Source organism: Coenobita brevimanus, chromosome 63, assembly GCF_032717465.1.
Source record: "Coenobita brevimanus isolate Jiangsu-jjx chromosome 63, ASM3271746v2, whole genome shotgun sequence".
Classification (NCBI taxonomy): Eukaryota; Metazoa; Arthropoda; class Malacostraca; order Decapoda; family Coenobitidae; genus Coenobita; species Coenobita brevimanus.
Window position 1 is genome coordinate 40,724,957 of NC_137016.1, and position 17,665 is coordinate 40,742,621.

Here is a 17,665-nt window from a genome sequence, read left to right on the forward strand (position 1 = left end):
TGAAGCTTAAGCTTACTCGCACATACACTTGTATTGCTATCATCATAAAGTGTTTGAAGCATTCAATAACTTCCATTCACAGCATGTAGGCTATGTGCAGCTCCACCAATAATCCCTCTTCATCACGTTGTGTGCTTTACCACACCTGTTAGTGTCCTTCTTACATACTTATTCTACTACCTGCTGTACTGTAAAGGTTTGATGTGTACATCCCCTACCACTCTCCATACCACCCTGTTCATCTCTCACTAGATGTTTTGGTAAATGTCTTGCCTTTCTTTCTTTATTCTTCTCTACACATTACCTACAGAATCAGCAGAATTGTTCTAAGATAGTTGTCTCACTGGTTTCTGTTGCCATTATTTTTGCACTAGAGTACAATTATAGCTCTTTTCCAATAATCTCTTACATTTCTACTCATCCAGGCATTGTAGTCTATTTTCCATTATCATTTAATTGTACTCAACCCTATTTCATTTTAGCTTTTCTGTCTGTACCCCAGTTGCTATTGTAGCTGTCCCATATTTCAGTCTCCACGCTGTTTTTGTAACTTCTGTCACTGATCCGTTCTAGAGTACTTTATTCCATCTTTGTGCACCACCATACTTTATCACATCATGACATTACCAGTCAGTAGTTTTTCAAAATACTCATTCCATGTGTCCTAGCATCATTTTTCTCTATGAATGTTTTGTTCCACATCAGTTACTTTATAGTTTCCTACTGTTTGCACATCCATTCCTATATTTTTGTACCTGTGTCAAATGCAGTTTTAAATGTTTTTATAATGAAGACAGTTTTTACCACCGGAGTAGTGTCATCTGTGTTAAATAGTTTTTCAAACTTCATTTAGTTTTTATTTTATATACTGTATTTATATACTTGAGTTTTGGGAACCAATGTACAGCTGATTTTACTGATAGAGGATTAAGTGTCAGGAATTCATATTTTCTTAATAGTTTGACTGATTGAAGTTCATCTTCAGGAAGATCTCATGGGTTATGAAGTTTGCTTACTAATCCTAGACAAAGCATGATACAGTCATAACACACAGATCCATATTATTAGAACTAAATGGGTGAAGGTGTGAAGTACTGAAGAACCCTACAGTTTTTTGTGATGATTTCTGAAGCACATGATGATAGAACATTTGTGACATTTCTGAATCATTGCTGACTACACACTGTAATGTGAGATGCAGGGTGATCATACCTAATAGTTGCAGGTGTTTCATAAATGACCATCAAAAATTAGGATCTGGCTTACGGTTTTGCCCACTCACTTTTAATATGACCATTACAGTTTGTTTCACGCAACACAATGTCTTAATGTCAGGCTCAAGAGAGAATGGTCAGGATGGTGTCAGTGGAGGTGAGGATGATGGGAGTGGGACACCCCCCGTGCCGCCTCGTAGGAAGGATAAGCGCAAGCACAACACTCCCCCTCGTCCACAGTCCAATGGTCTACCACCCACACCAAAGGTCCATATGGGGGCATGCTTCTCTAAGGTAAATCTGATATACAGTACTAGCTTAGTGCATAAGTTTATGTTATGGGATCTACCAGTATACCTGTGAACAATACAGTAGTTTACGTACAGGTATACCCCGGTTTGACTATGCAATTGGTTAAGTATAAACCCATCATTAGGCAGGGTATTGTATATTAGGGTAGATTTAACATTAAAGTATAGGGACGCATTTTTGAGCCTTGGGATTCCCCCCCAGTCAAGTCCTAAACCCACCCAAATGAGTCCAAAAACAAGTTTAAAGCCAATCTAAATGGCCTAACAGCTGTAGAAGATGCTAACCTAAGCCTAACACCTGTATATAACTCACTAAAACTAACAAATATAATCTGAAAATCATCAAATATAAGTCTGGAAAAAATCACGCTTAGTAAACCATACCCCAAAATGACAATGTTCACCCCACCAATGACTAAAACACAATAATTTAAGTCTATAAGCAGTTTATGAATCAACCTAAACACAAAATTTTAGTCTAAAATATCATCAAAATCAGTAAAAGAAAATCAAAACCCATCATTAAACCAGGGTTTGGCCAACGTTAGGCAGGGTATGGTGGTATTTCTACCCCCATCGCTAAGTTGGGGTATCGTATCTAAGAGTATTGTATATCGAGACATACCTGTATATGATTAATGACCATTCACCATGCTACAATGTGTACATCTTTACAACTGATGGCATTTCTCCATGTGTTATGATTTTGAGCCATTTCCCTATTCAGTCAGTCAGGAGAGAGGTGTCCATGTTGGGTTTTGTTTGAAATGTGGAGGTGTATGGAATGTAGAAGGACTACTGGACCGTGGGAGCAGGCTGTGAAGCCTATGCCCGGAGTTGGACACATAAAAATATACAGTATATATATATATATATATATATATATATATATATATATATATATATATATATATATATATATATATATATATATATATATATATATATATATATATATATATATATATACATATTTTTTATTATTTACTGTTATTATTATTATATTTTATTATTATTATTATTATTATTATTATTGCTTTTTTCCCCCCCCAAAAAAAAAAACTGTGTTGTGCATTTCAGGTGTTCAATGGTTGCCCGCTTCACATCCATTGCACTGCGTCATGGATCCACCCTGACACGAGGGACCAACACATTTTGATTGGGGCGGAGGAAGGCATCTATACACTGAACCTCAATGAACTACATGAGGCCGCCATGGAGCAGCTCCTGCCCACTCGCACAACCTGGATGTTCGTTATCAAGGACGTCCTCATGACCATCTCAGGTAATGGATGGATGTTGGTACCATGTAAAGTAGCATGACTATCCAGTAATGTAACAGTAAAGAATGTCAGTAGAGCAATGTGGAAGGTAGAATAATATCTAATAATAGAAAGTACACCAATAGTAGAATAATGTGTTCCAAAATATAGCCACTGTTCCCATACATATGATAAGTTAAATTGGAAGAACTGGCAGGCAGCTTGGATGTTTATTATGAGGGACAACACTATGACCATCTCAGGTAAGTTTTTGTCATTCGTTTTCGTTTCTGAAGGCTCCAACTTGCTTGCATGCGTCGGCCTTGGTCACCTACTGGCGGTTCTCCATGCTGCTCGATCTCTGGCAGTTTTCCTATTCAGTGCCTTGTCCCTGAGGTCACACTCAATGACCTCATCCCAGGTCTTTTTCGGTCTACCTCTCACAACCCTACCCCCAACATTAACACTTTCGCTTGCTGCACTTAGTTATCATCTCCCATCCTCTCCACATGCCCAAACGATCTCAACCTACCTCTCCTCATCACAGCATTATTACACTCCAGGCCCATTGTATCTCTTAACTCTTCCATCATAAACCTAGCCCACCCCCCAGGCCTTGCACTCAAGGATGCACTGCACATCCACCTAATCATTGCCATTTCTGTACGTTTGAGCCTGCAAATATCCTCATCTTTTGCTGCCCAGGTCTCACTACCATACAGCATTACACTACTAACACATGCCACATACAAAGATCCCTTAGCACGGAGGGAGAGCTCTCTCAATGTCAGGAGAGGCAACTGCTCCCTGAACTTCTTCCAACCACTCCTCACTTTACCCCACAGAGCTAGCTCCTGACCCACTTCCAGCACATAACGTGTATCCCAAATAATAAAACTCTTCCGCACACTCAAGAGACACCAGCAAGTTCAATCCTTTCACACCTGGCAGTATCCACATGCTCTCCTTGACACACAGCACACATGAAATCAGCGTTATCTCTCAGTCTGCCTCTAATACCACTACATTTCATATTCACCCACATATCACAAACACTGCACGAGATGGAATTACTTGCTACGCCCTTGTGACAAATTGCACATGGCCACTCTCCCTCTTCTTTGATTGTACCACTCCCAGCTCTAGGTGCCGTCACTTTTATCTGCATTTTCAAAAGCCCTTGTGCCCCATACCATCTCTCCACTTCTTAAATCTTTCCCCCGCCTCAGATCTTTCCCCCGCCTCCCTTTCATTCTCTGCAACCACCACCAAATCATCAGCGTACAGCATCTCCCATGGGAGTCCATTTCTGAAGTCACATGAGAGGCCTTCAAGTACCAATGTAAACAACAATAGGCTCAAGACTGACCCCTGGTGCACATCAGTGTTCATGGAAAACTCATCACTCAAGTCTCCATTCATCTGTACTTGGGTGTGAGCACCCACATGCATGACCATAACGATGCTAACCAGCCACTCCTTGATCCCAAGCTTTCTCATTGCCCACCTCACTACCTCTCCAGGGACTATTAGAACCCATCTCCCAATCAAAAGAAACAAAGTACAGTTCCATTTTCCTTCCTGGATATTTCTCCTGAAGCTCCCGAACAATGGATATGTCATCAGTGGTCCATTTGCCTGGCATAAACCCAAACTGCATGTCATCAATAGTTACTCTTTCTCTAATCATACCTTCTAGAACTCACTCCATTACCTTCATTATCTGTTCTAAAAGCTTTATGTCTCTATAATTTCCCCATTCTGGGGTATCACCCTTTCCCCTTGTACTCATTAACAATTACACTCTTCAGCCAGTCATCTGGGGCAACACACTCATATATAATCCTATTTGTTGGATCAACAACTAACCTCACTCCTCTATCTCCTGAGGCTTTCAACATTTCAGCAGTCAACCCAGACACCTGCTGCCTTCCCCACCTGCATCCTGCCTATTGCCCTGCTGACAGTAGCAGCATCAATCATAGACCAAGGGCCAAACACTGTCCCTGTCGCTGTCCCAGTCAAACTCCTCATTCAACCACCAGCTGTAATGCTTTCTCCAAGCATCTTTAACCCCTTAACCGTGGGGCGTCACTTTTGTGACGCTTGGGAGCAAGGGATCATACTGCGGGGCGTCACTTTTGTGATTCTGTGTTATTTTGAATTCGCCCAGGCTTTCAAGTGGTGGCTTGTATCATCTATCAGTACTGCCAATGTCCAACACTAGTCAGCACTCCTAATCTCATCTGTACTCCCATCCATTGTTGACAATTTAGCCATTTCTCCCCGTTCTTGACTCCCCTCCCTACCTCCCCTCCATTACCCTATCCTCTCGCCTGCCCGGCCGTGCTGCGCTAAATAAATCTTCCCTGGAATTTTTCACTGACTTCATCCATTGAAATAAGCCCTATGCCCTATTCTTATACCAAATAATATATACAAGAAAGAAATAAGGTAAGTGAGAGTGCCATACACCTGGAATTGGCTAATTATCACCTGACAACATCTCACATGCACTTGTTCGCCAATTTTCGCTGTTTATTTCCCCTTGAAATATGCCGTATAATCTGTTTTTGTAATAAAAATATATATAAGAAAGGAAGAGAGAAGCCTAAGTGATATTTACATTCCTGGAACTACCTAATTATTGCAGGCCACCACACTGTATTCTGTGCTAAGTAAATCTTCCCTGGAATTTTCCACTTATTTCGTCCATTGAAATAAGCCCTATGCCCTATTCTTATACCAAATAATATATACAAAAAAGAAATAAGGTAAGTGATAATGCCATACACCTGGAATTGGCTAATTATCACTTGACAACACCTCATGTCACTCGTTCGCTAATTTTCGCTGTTTATTTCCCCTTGAAATATGCCGTATAATCTATTTTCGTAATAAATATACATATAAGGAGGGAAGGGAGAAGCCTAAGTGATATTTACATTCACCTGGAACTACCTAATTTATTATGTCTTTATATTGTCTTGGGTTTCCTGCCAATCATTTCATTGCTATGTATTAGCAGGTCTCACAAGGCTAAAGTTGGTAGTATTGCACTCACCCTAGCCAGGCGGCAGGAGGCCACCACTATCAGTTCACTGTCGTCTTTCAAGGTGAAGGTACGTCTGATTCGCTTCTGCTAACTTCCGCCGCTTTATAGCCCCATGCAAAGGGCCCTGTGACCTTTACCCCCTACTAAACCTCGGTGTGGAAAGAGGTAAAGGGCTGACAATTGATAAAGAGTGACTACGATCTTTCTGTTGAGTAAAACAGTGCAAGTGGAATTGTAAATAATGTGTAAACAGTAAATGAAAGCAATGAATGTAAATATACATGAACAGTGGAAAACAGTTTTATAAGTTACTTCAAGTGACAGTGCATAACACAGTGTAAATAAAATAGAAATGTAAATAATGTAAATAAAATAGAGAACATAAATAGAAATGTAAATGAGTACCGTAGTATAAGAATATGAGTATATACACTAGGAGTAATGAAAGTGAAGGTTTCACTCTAGTATGTATGAATACTATGAGTTATTAGAGTGAAGGTGAAAGTGACATTCACTCTCAGTGCTAGTATACAGGACGAGAAAGTGAATGCTACGTATTTTACTGAAAGAAATTGAATGCCTGCAGTGACAATAAACTACTATTACTGAAGGAAACTTATGGATAAAGACTGTAGATATATATAAGTGTTATATAGTAATAGAAATATAAACTGTGAGTGTTTTTATGAGTAATAAATGACAGAACACCAGCGGCGAACTAGCGCAGGTGGGAAGGTCATACGCCCTCGTAATTTTCATTGCTTTCACAGTGTGTGTTTTTTTTTTTTTTTTTTTTTTTTTTTTTTTTTTTAAGTATGGATTCCAAACTATTTGAGAATCATAGAATAGTGTTTCTAGTGATAATATCAGGCTGTGGTAATCATATTACGGGTTGTCGGGAAGTGTAAAGTGGAGACTTCGTTACCCAACTTCAGAGGTCTCCACAAGTCCTTCGGTACTCGACGAAGGCCCAACAAGCACCCCAGGAGAAAGCTGAAGGTATGTGCCATAAGCATATTTGATTTTAATATTCTAGGACTAATAACTGATTTTTGCCAAATATTTTTAGAGAGTCTATCGGAGCGCGAATATGCCCGCGGGAGCCGCAAGAAAAAGCAAAACAATCTATCTATCTATCTATCTATTGCCAGACGCCTCAATCCCGTTTGGGGTGGCCACAAACAAATCGCCTCCAAGTCGCCCTGTCCCCCGCCATTTCACTGCCCTGCTCCCAACTCACACCCCCCTCTCTCATATACCTCTCCACCCCATCCCTCCATCTCATCCTCGGTCTCCCCCTCCCTCTTCCACCCTCCACCTTACTCATATACACTCTCTTCGTCAGTCTTTCACCCTCCATCCTCTCCACATGGCCAAACCACCTCAGTGTGTTCCTCACAACGCTTCCTATCACATCCACATCCACACCACAACGCTCCTTTATATCCTCATTCGTCAGCCTGTCTCTCCACGTGACTCCACAGGCTCCTCTTAAATAACTCATTTCCACTGCTCTCACTCTTGACTTGTGCCCTTCCAACAATGTCCAAGCTTCACTTCCGTATGTTAGAGTTGGTATCACAATACTGTCATGTAGTAACTTTTTTACTTCCATGCTCACTTCCCTGTTTCTTATCACTGCTTTCAAGGAACCAGCAACCTTTCTTCCCTGCTGTACCCTTTCAAGCACTTCACCCTCCAAACCTCCATCCTTACTCATCACACTACCCAAATACTTAAACGTACTCACATTTTCCAATTCCTCACCATCCAACCTCGCTGTACATTCACTGACTTCACCTCTCTCAAAGACCATCACTTTACTCTTCCCTACATTCACCTTTAGGTTCCGTTTCTTACACACTCTCCCAAACTCATCCACCAAGCCTTGCAGCTCCCCTTCGTCTTCACTCAACAACACAGTATCATCTGCAAACAACAGTACAGGGAGTTTCCAAACACTATCCTCTCTCACCAGGGCCACTCCAACATCCACTACCCTACCTTGTACCTCTTTTATTACCCCATCCATGTACAGATTGAACAACCATGGAGACATGACACATCCCTGTTTCAAACCAACTTTCAAAGAGAAAAATTCACTTAGTTCACCATCCACACGCACTGCAGCAAAACAAGCCCGCGGTTAAAGGGTTAATATGCTCACTGTTTACCACTACCCTTCCTTCATCATTCATCACCCACTGCTCACCTATGATATCCTTATTCTCCTTCTTCATATGATTTGCCACCTTAATTATCATATTCTTTCCTTCCACACAATTTAGGTTATCAAGTAAAAGTCTGTGACTCAGACTTCGCCCTGTAAACCTCTTTTCTAACCCTGCACTTGGCAGCCAAGTATTCCTCTTTGCAACCACCCTTCCTCCATTCCCTGAAAAGCCTTCTTTTCTCTTTAACTGCAGCTTCTGCAACCTCTTCCCACCACCAAGTCACTTTATGTCTTGGTGCGCCTCTTGTCCATCCACATACTGAATCAGTAACTCTCAGGAAGTTGGTCTTGAGGGCTCTGCACTGTTCATTAACACTTACATCCACGTCTCCCAGTTCAGCCACTACTCTTCTCATCTCGCTATAGAAGGCATCCCTTACTGCTTGGTTTTTCATCTTCCATATTTTCCTCCAAGGTGCAAAGCTTGTCTTTTTCATCACCCACTCCTTAAGCACCATGTCACCTACCAATAACTTGTGTTGCTGCACAGACTCCTCGTGCCCTATAACTTTAACATCTCTCACTAACCTCCTATAAGCCCTCCTGACCAAAAAATAGTCTATCTGGCTGCTATTTCCTCTCAGACTCATATATAATCAAACTACTCTCTTTTTCTAAAATGTATGTTGCACACAGTCATGTTCATTGCCTCCCCAAACTCACATATCCTTTCCCCTTCCTCATTTCTTGTACCATATGCACATCCCCCATATACCTTTTCATATCCTTGAGCTGCTTCATCTTCATGACAATTTATATCCCCCCCCTAATACTACAATTTCATCTTCCTCCTTACCACTTACTACACATATTAAGTCATCCCAAAATCTATCCTTCTCTACCTCATCCAGGCCTGCCTGTGGAGCATATGCTGATACAATTGCAAACACCATCCCACTGAACAAAATTTTCACTGCTATTATGCTATCACTTACTCTCGTAACATTCATGACATATTCCAACCATTTTCACTAATGAACACACCCAGACCCCCATATCCATCTATCCTACCCTGCCAAAACATCTTGCAGTAACAATCCCTCCCTGCAGTCTTTCTGTCTGATCCATCCCTATACCAGACTTTTTTGCACATATCCCACATCCACCCCCCTCCTACTCATTACCTTAACCACTTCCCCTGCTCTACCACTCTAGCTTCCCATATTCCACAAAGCCACCCTGATCCCCCTGGGTGATTTAATGTCCTCAGGCTTGCTTTGAGTTACAATCTTTACCTTGGTCATAATCAGTAAAATAAGAGGGAGAGAGACATGCCATCGGCCCCACCCACTGCATAGTCCCAGGCTAGGCAATGGATCTGGGACCCCTAGCCCACCAGCCTTACCAGTGGCTGTGGTAGTGGCCTCGGGGCATCCTGCCAAGGCAGCTACAGGGACACCCTCCAAGCGCCCCTTGGCACTGTAACTGCGCCACCAATATACATCCATCGATAGAACAGCCTCTTGGGGCACCCTCCCACCCCTCTTTATTGGGCGGAAGTGGCAGCCTTGGAACCGCATTGCCCTGTACCCTCTAGCAGTACAGTATATCAGTGCTAGGAGTTTATGATGGTGGAGAGGGACACCTTCATGTGATCTCTGAAATATGATAATGATATGTAGGTGTGATATATGACATACAGTAACGACTTCCCTTATTGAGTTACCATTGAACTTCATTTCCCTCCCACAGGCAAGGGACCATACCTGTATCGGCATGAGTTGATTGGCTTACATAATCGTCACCTCCACAAGTTCTCACTGCCCATGAACAAGATTCCAGAAAAATTCTTACCTAGGAAATATGCCATCACAACAAAGGTGAGAAATACAAATTGAAGTAATAGTGAAGTCATAGCTTGAACAGGGCCGTACATCATTTTTTTTTTTTTTTTTTTCCCATTCTTAAAAAATAATTTGGTATATATATATGTGTGTGTGTGTGTGTGTGTGTGTGTGGCAGGCGGGGGCACTCATCATTTACTCACTTGATGTAGTGCTGCTCTCGAGTGTCTGCCTTATCCTCTCCTCCTGTCTTTCTTCCTTCCTCTTCTGTCTTTCTTTCTTTCGTTCTTTCCTCTTCCTTCTGTCTACAGGTAACTGTACATTCCCTCTTCTGTCTTTCTCTCCTTCATTCTTTCCACTTCCTTCTGCCTATGGCCCAAGTGACTCTACACTGAGTGACAATCCAAATGGTTTCTTGTACATACACCAGAAAGCCATTTACAGTACAATGCTGGGTAGTAATCACATAACCAAATTATGGCACCTGGTGGTTTAGTGGGTAATTATGGTGCTCCAATGGGATTTAGCCAGTGAAGGTTTATATCCAAAGGGTGGTTGGGGTTTATCGCTTTCATAATGCCACTCAGGGATGAGTGAAGCTGGTCACTCTCATCTTAAATGTCAGGACCAACTTGCGTAGCTTTGCGCTTCTGTGTCCCGTATGGGGCAACATAGGATTGGATGATGAATAAATGGATCAGTGATAAATATGATGATCTAGGAAGAAAAATGAATGCAAATTACTCTGAAAATAGGAAGTTATTCTGGAAAGAGGTGCGGAAATGTAGAAGTGATAGTGAAAAGAAATGTGAAAGTGTGAAGGATGTAAGTGGTAGATTCTTAACCCATGTGGGTGAAATAAGGACCAGATGGAAAAGAATATTTTGAAAATCTGATGAATGGGAATGGAGAGAGCAAAGTAACTGTTAATATGGTTGGTTTTGGGGATGTACAGAGAAGCAATGCAGTGCCAGGAAGCATGACACTCGCCAAGGTGAAAAATGCTGTGAAGCAGTTGTAAAGTGGAAAAGCAGCTGGGGATGATGAGGTGTATGCAGAGATTATTAAGTGTAATGGAGAGGGCTGAATGAAGTGCTTGTTGAAGATATGTAAGAAGGCATGAATGAGTGAAACTGTGCCAGTAGAATGTAAACAGGCAGTGATTGAACCCATGTACAAAAATAAAGGTGAGCACTTCACAAGTATAATCATGGCATAAGTCTGTTGGGTTCGATTGGGAAGGTATATGGAAGAATTATTGTGGAGAAAGTAAGAGAGATATCAGAAGTCTTAGTGATTGACAAACAGGGTGGCTTTAGGGTTGGCAGAGGAATTGTGGATCAAATATTGGCAGTAAGACGGGTAGTGGAGAAGGCGTGTGAGAAGGACTATATGAGTTTATGGCATTTATGCATATTACAAAGTAAACAGAGAAGGACTGTAGAAGGTTTTGCGCATGTACAGTGCAGATGGTAAGCTGCTAGGTGCTGTCAGGAGTTTTTACGGTGGTAATGAGGCAGCTGTATGGGTAAATGGACATCTAAATGGTTGGTTCACGATCAGTGTGGGCATGCGACAAGTTTGTGTGATGTCCTTATGGTTGTTCAATATATATATGGGTGGGGTGATGAGAGAAGTAAAAACACGAGTAGTGGAGAGAGGGATGGCGTTGGTAATAAATGGTGATGGATGGAATATCTCAAATTTTTTTTATGCTCATGATGCAGCGCTACTTGCAGACATTGGACAAGATCTTGGTAGACTGGTGTAGAGTCTTGTAGATGTCTGTGAGCATCATGTCTTGAGAGTAAATGTAGAATAAAGTGATGGTTATTGAGAGAGAGGGTGACTCCCAGTGCAATGTTATATTGAATGGAGAGAGACTGAAATTGGTGAGAGACTTCAAATACCTTGGTATAATGGTAGAAATTAGAGAAAAATGTGCAAAAGAAGTAGAAAGTAGAGAGACACAAGGAAGAAAAGTAGCTGGTGCTATGAAGGCCTTTATAAGAAATGGAGGCTTGAGTGTTACAGCTGCGTGAGGATTACATGAAGGAGTGTTAGTGCCAACTTTAACATATGGATGTGAGAGAATGGTGTGGCATGAAAATGAAAAGTTATGAGTGAGAGCAGTGGAGAAGGGACTGCTGAAGAATGTATTTGGAGTACAGATTGTGGATAAGGGACTGCTGAAGAATGTATTTGGAGTACAGATTGTGGATAGGATATGAAATAATGTGATTCGTGAAAGATGCAGAGTGAAGAAGTCTGTTTACACCAAGGTTGAAGAGAATATACAGTACTGAGATGGTATGATCATGTGGAGAGGATGGATAATGATAGAGTGGTGAAAAAGTTATAGCTGAGCAAATTGGAAGGAGGCAAGAGGCGAGGTAGGCCAAGGAGAAGGAAAAGGGATACGGTGGATGAGTGTGTCAGGAAGAGAGGAATGGAAATAAGTGAATTCTGGGGGTCTGACAAGAGGTCGAGCTGGCTGGATGAATATTGTGAGAAGAAGTGCATGATCAAGGATTTGGCACCGCTTTTTAATGTGACAGCATTCAGATTGGCTCTATCGGATACATTTATGTGAAGCTATAGAATATGGTGAAAGTTTCTGGCATATCAGATAGAGCCAGGATTCTGGGGGCTTGAATGGTGAGTGAATGAAAACTTTGCCCATTGGATTGGGCAAACTTGGGCTGCCTGACGTTGCTACTCCTCACCCTGCCCGTGGGTGGGAAGGGAGTTCCAGATGATGGTGGTGGTGATGATGTAGGGCTATGGGCGATACTGTCAAAGAAGAGGGAGAGTGGCCATATACGATTTGCCACAAGGGTGTGGAAAGTAATTTCATTTTGTTCAGTGTTGTGATAAGTGGGTTCATAGAAGATGTAGTAATATTAGAGGTAGGCTGCGAGATAACGCTAATTTCATGTGTGCTGTGTGTCAGGGAGAGCATGAGGAGATTGCCAGGCATGAAAGGATTGAACTTGCTGGTGAGTCTCTTGAGAGTGTGGAAGACTTTTGTTATTTGAGAGACATGTTATGTTTGGGGGTGGGGCTGGAGCTAGCTCTGTAGCTACAGTGAGGAGTGGTTGAAAAGAAGTTTAGGAAGGTGTTGCCTTTCCTGATTTTGAGAGGGCTGTCCCTCCGTGCCAAGGGGTCTTTGTATGCAGCATGTGTTAGGGGTGTAATGCTGTATGGTAGTGAGACCTGGGAAGTAAAGGAAGAGGATATTTGCAGACTTCATCGTACAAAAATGGCAGCGATTAGGTGGATGTGCTGTTTGTCCCTGAGTGCGAGGCATGGTTGGGCTGGGTTTACAAAGGAAGAGTTGAAAGGTAAGATAGGACTGAAGTGTATTGGTTTTGTGATGAGGAGAGGTAGATTGAAATGGTTTGGGCATGTGGAGAGGATAGGGACAGTAATTGGGTGCAGACAGTGAGAAATGTTACTGTTGGAGGTAGGGTAGCAAGAGGTAGACTGAAAAAGACTTGGGACAAGGTCATTGATTGTTACCTCAGGGTTAAGGGATTAAATAGGGAAACTGCCAGAGATTGAGCAGCATGGAGAGCCACCATTAGGTTACCAAGGCCAACGCATGCAAGCTTGTTGGAGCCCTCAAAAACAAAACAGATTGCTGGAAAAATTTCCTTCTTGCTATTATCATCACATTCCCTAACCACTTAATAGACCTTAGCTTTGAACAATGCTTTACTGTACCAGTATCTGTGATAGTGAGTTAGCGCAAGCTATAAAAAAACTGCAAACAGTTATGTGAAGGGAATGAAGGTCACTGGTATGTTAACACAACTCTATGCTATCATCCATGCAGTCGGGCAATCACTTCATCTCGGATGTTTTCACCCCGAAGGCATGTGCACCATAATTTTTTTAATTCTACAGTGAATCAAATTGAATCACAGGATGGGTTTTGAAGCTAAAAAAACACATTGCCAGATGATTCTCTTCACATCTGTAAGAAAAAGAAATTGATTTTAGAGCTCTGAAAAAATGGTCCAGGGACCGGCTAGGGAAGAATGCAAATTTCTGAACCCGCAGCCATTGAGGAGTTAATAAATCAGTCTAAGAGTACATGTTCTTTTTTTCTGCTGGCTTAATCGTGATTTTGGACTTTTCTCCCCCCCCCCCCCATAAAACTGGCTATCATTGTATTTACCATATATAAATGTCAATCCTTGAGTAATGCACATTTAAGTAATGCTTTTTTGTTCTAACATGGTCAGCATAATGCAACAGGTCATAATCAACACGAGGGGAAAACTCGAGCTGACGCGGGAAGTCTGCTGATTAGGTGATGCAATTTGAAAGTCTTATGCAATGATGTCACCTACCAGACTCACCATGATCGGCCGGCCTATATTCGGGTACCAGTTCTGGGCACATTCAGTCCTTTTTCACATCTCATCAAGCTCCACCTGCCCTGTGTGGCAAGATTTTTTTGTGTTTGAGTGTTGATCAAGGACATTGTCTGTCATGCCACGTGATCAGCCCCAGCCACCCAGAAAGTGATATATCTTCACGTCTGCCCAGAAGAGTGAGATAGTAAAGAAGTTAGAGCAGGAAAAGAGGCAGGTAGAAATGGTGAAAAAGTATGGTGTGAATGAAAGCACCATCATTGGATTTGACTTAGATTTTGAAGAAAGAAGTGCAGGAGCAGCAGCATCTCAACAATAACATTGGGGGTGGGGGGCGAGAGGAGAGTGCCACGAAGCTACACATCAGCAACGCACGGATACCCAGCCTAACTTTTGTTTTTTACTAATGCTCTTTTAATACCATTTGTATTCTTAATTAAAATAGTTCTGTCTCTTGCAATGTTTTACTTTATGGTGGGTATAAGTAGGTGTTGGGTAGGGTGGTAAGAAAGGGGTAAAAGTGAGAGTTTTCCAAAGTGACAAGGAAACATTATACCATTATACATGCACACATTTTGTTTGAGTGACACGGGTTTGAGTAGCACAGTCCTTGTCCAGTCCCTGTTGTCCGCATTACTCAGTGATTGACTGTGTTTGTATATATTTTTACGAGATATGGTATTATTTACACACACACATACACACACACACACACACACACACACACACACACACACACACACACACACACACACACACACACACACACACACACACACACACACACTCACAGTCAGAAAGGTAGATAAGGATAAACATAACTTATATAAAGTAGCTGTTGTCTCTAATTTTTTTAAAGGATTACCATAAGATGGGAAAACTAGGCCAATGCTGGGGTAATTGATCTGCTTTTCCTTCTTTGTTTCAGCATCCTACCTAACACCATATTTTTACATAGGATAAGGACTGGAATAAGGACAGTGCTGATGATAGATGTTCATGATAATGTGCTTGATGAATGAGTGCTACCCTTCCTTTACTTTTGTCAGGTGCCAGATACAAAGGGAACCCTGCGGTGCTGCGTGGGTCGTAATCCATACAATGGGTACAAGTATCTGTGTGGAGCCACTTCCACTGGTCTTTATCTAATGCAGTGGTATGACCCACTCAACAAGTTCATGCTCCTCAAGGTTAGTCAGTGAACACTGCAGTACTTTATTTCTGTTCCTGTCTATAGCTGAGTGCCTCAATCTTGAAAGTAGTAAGACAGATCGCCTAAATGTCATCCTCTCCACCCCCATCAGACTGCTCTTCCTCCAACTCATTCCACCTGCTTTTACAATACCCAACCACCCCATCCTGCCATTTCATTTTGGTAAAATGTTTGGATTGTTTGGTGGGGCTGGTAGTTTTGTCTATCTATCTATCTATCTATAGCCCGACGCCCTAATCCCGCAAAGGGTGGCCGCAGACAAAACGCCTCCAAGTCACTCTGTCACCCACCATTTGACTCCCCTCCCCCCAACTCACCCCCCCCTCCCTCATATACCTCTCAACTCCATCCCTCCACCTCATCCTCGGTCTACCCCTCCCTCCCTCCCTCCACCTCACCTACATACACCCTCTTAGTCAGTCTTTCATTCTCCATTCTCTCCACATGTCCAAACCACCTCAGTGTATTTCTCCTAATCTTTTCAACCACATCCACATCTATCCCACAACGTTCCTTCACTTCTTCATTTGTCAACCTGTCCCTCCACGTCACTCCACATGCTCCTCTCAAGTAACTCATTTCCACTGCTCTCACTCTTGACTTGTTCCCCTCTTGCAAGGTCCATGCCTCGCTTCCATACGTCGGGGTAGGGATCACAATACCATCATGCAGTGACTTCTTCACTTCCATACTCACCTCCCTATTTCTCATCACTGCTTTCAGTGTTGTATTTTTGTATTTTTGTTTATATATTCACCCCTTACATTATCAGACTTTTCCAGCTACTGTACTTTTTTTTTTTTTTTTTTTTTTTTTTTTTTTTTAAATAGAAAGGGTAGAATTTTTGTAGCAGGTGGATGTGGTAAGTGGGCGCGCTTACAATCCTCTTACTTGATGTAGTGCTGCTTTGGGTGTCTGCCCTTTCCTCTCTTCCATCCTTCCTCTTCTGTCTTTCTTTCTCTCATTCTTTCCTCTCTCTTCTGCCTACAGTTGACTTTACACTCACTCTTCTGTCTTTCTTTCCTTCATTCTTTCCTCTTCCTTCTGCCTGTGGGTGACTGTACACTGAATGACAAGCCAAATGGTTTCCTGTACACCAGGAAACCATTTACTATGCTGGGTGGTAACCATGGAACCAAATTATGGTGCCTGGTGGTTTAGTGGGTAATTAAGGTGCTCCAATCAGATTGAGCTTATGTAGGTTTACATCCAAGGGGTGGTTGTGGTTTATTGCTCATACAATGCCACTCAGGGATGAGTGAGGCTGGTCACTGTCATCTTAAATGTCATGACCAACTTGCCTAGCCCCGGGTTCCTATTCCTTGTTTGGGACAACATAGGATTGGATGATGAATGGATGGATAGAATGTATACTGGTATGTTTTAGTTTGAGTTTATTCTCAGTTGGTTAAATTTGCTTAGCATATATAATAAAAAAAAATTTTGCTTAAAATTTCAGAATATTTAAAGATATTTTTGTTTGGCATATAGATGGTGGACTGGATAAGAAATAATGTGATTTGTATCATATGTGGAGTAAGGAAGTCTTTGAACAATAGAGTTGAGAGTGTACTTTGGTAATGGAAAGAATGGATATAAATAGAATGATGGAAAGGGTATACTGTATGTGTGTGAGTTTGAAGGAAGTAGTAGTAGTAGTTGGCAAGGAATAAGGTAGATATGGTAAATTAGGGAGTGAGAAAATGACTTACAGATGTTTAGGAACTGTTAAGGGATCAAGCTGTCTCAACAAATTTTGTGCAGAGGAGTGCATGACATGTGTTTGCCCCCCCCCCCCCCCCCCCATTTTTATTTTTTTTTTTTTTTTTTTTTTTTTTTTTTTTTTTTTTTAATAGTCATTGGATTAACTTTTTCCAGTAGATAATGCACATGTTTGAGGTTGTCTTCAAGGGGGAGTTAGGTTCTGGAGGTGTGAATGGTAAGTGAGTGAGTTGTGCATTTTTCAAACATGCTTTTGTTCAGTTCCTCTTCAGTCTCTCTCTCTCTCTCTCTCTCCTTTTTTTTTTTTTTTTTTTTTTTTTTGCAAGAGGTCAGGATGAAGGTAGTGAATGGTGATTTCTTTTTTTCCTTCCCTTTCTAAATTCAGCAAAGTGAGTGCTACCTGCCACATCCACTGCGAGTGTTTGAGATGGTGATCACACCGGACCTGGAGTACCCGTTGATGTGCGTCGATGTGAACCGTGGCGTCAG

The 17,665-nt window shown here is 41.8% G+C and overlaps 1 protein-coding gene across 1 annotated transcript in view; it reads left to right on the plus strand.

The window, feature by feature from the left end:
• hppy (MAP4K3-like protein hppy) overlaps positions 1-17,665 on the plus strand; it is a 104,667-nt gene that overhangs the window by 68,588 nt on the left and 18,414 nt on the right. Inside the window, exons 16-20 of the mRNA XM_080276052.1 lie at positions 1,336-1,508; positions 2,606-2,810; positions 9,768-9,895; positions 15,291-15,431; positions 17,562-17,665. Coding sequence (XP_080132178.1) covers positions 1,336-1,508; positions 2,606-2,810; positions 9,768-9,895; positions 15,291-15,431; positions 17,562-17,665 — 751 coding nt within the window. The remainder of the gene's footprint in view (positions 1-1,335; positions 1,509-2,605; positions 2,811-9,767; positions 9,896-15,290; positions 15,432-17,561) is intronic.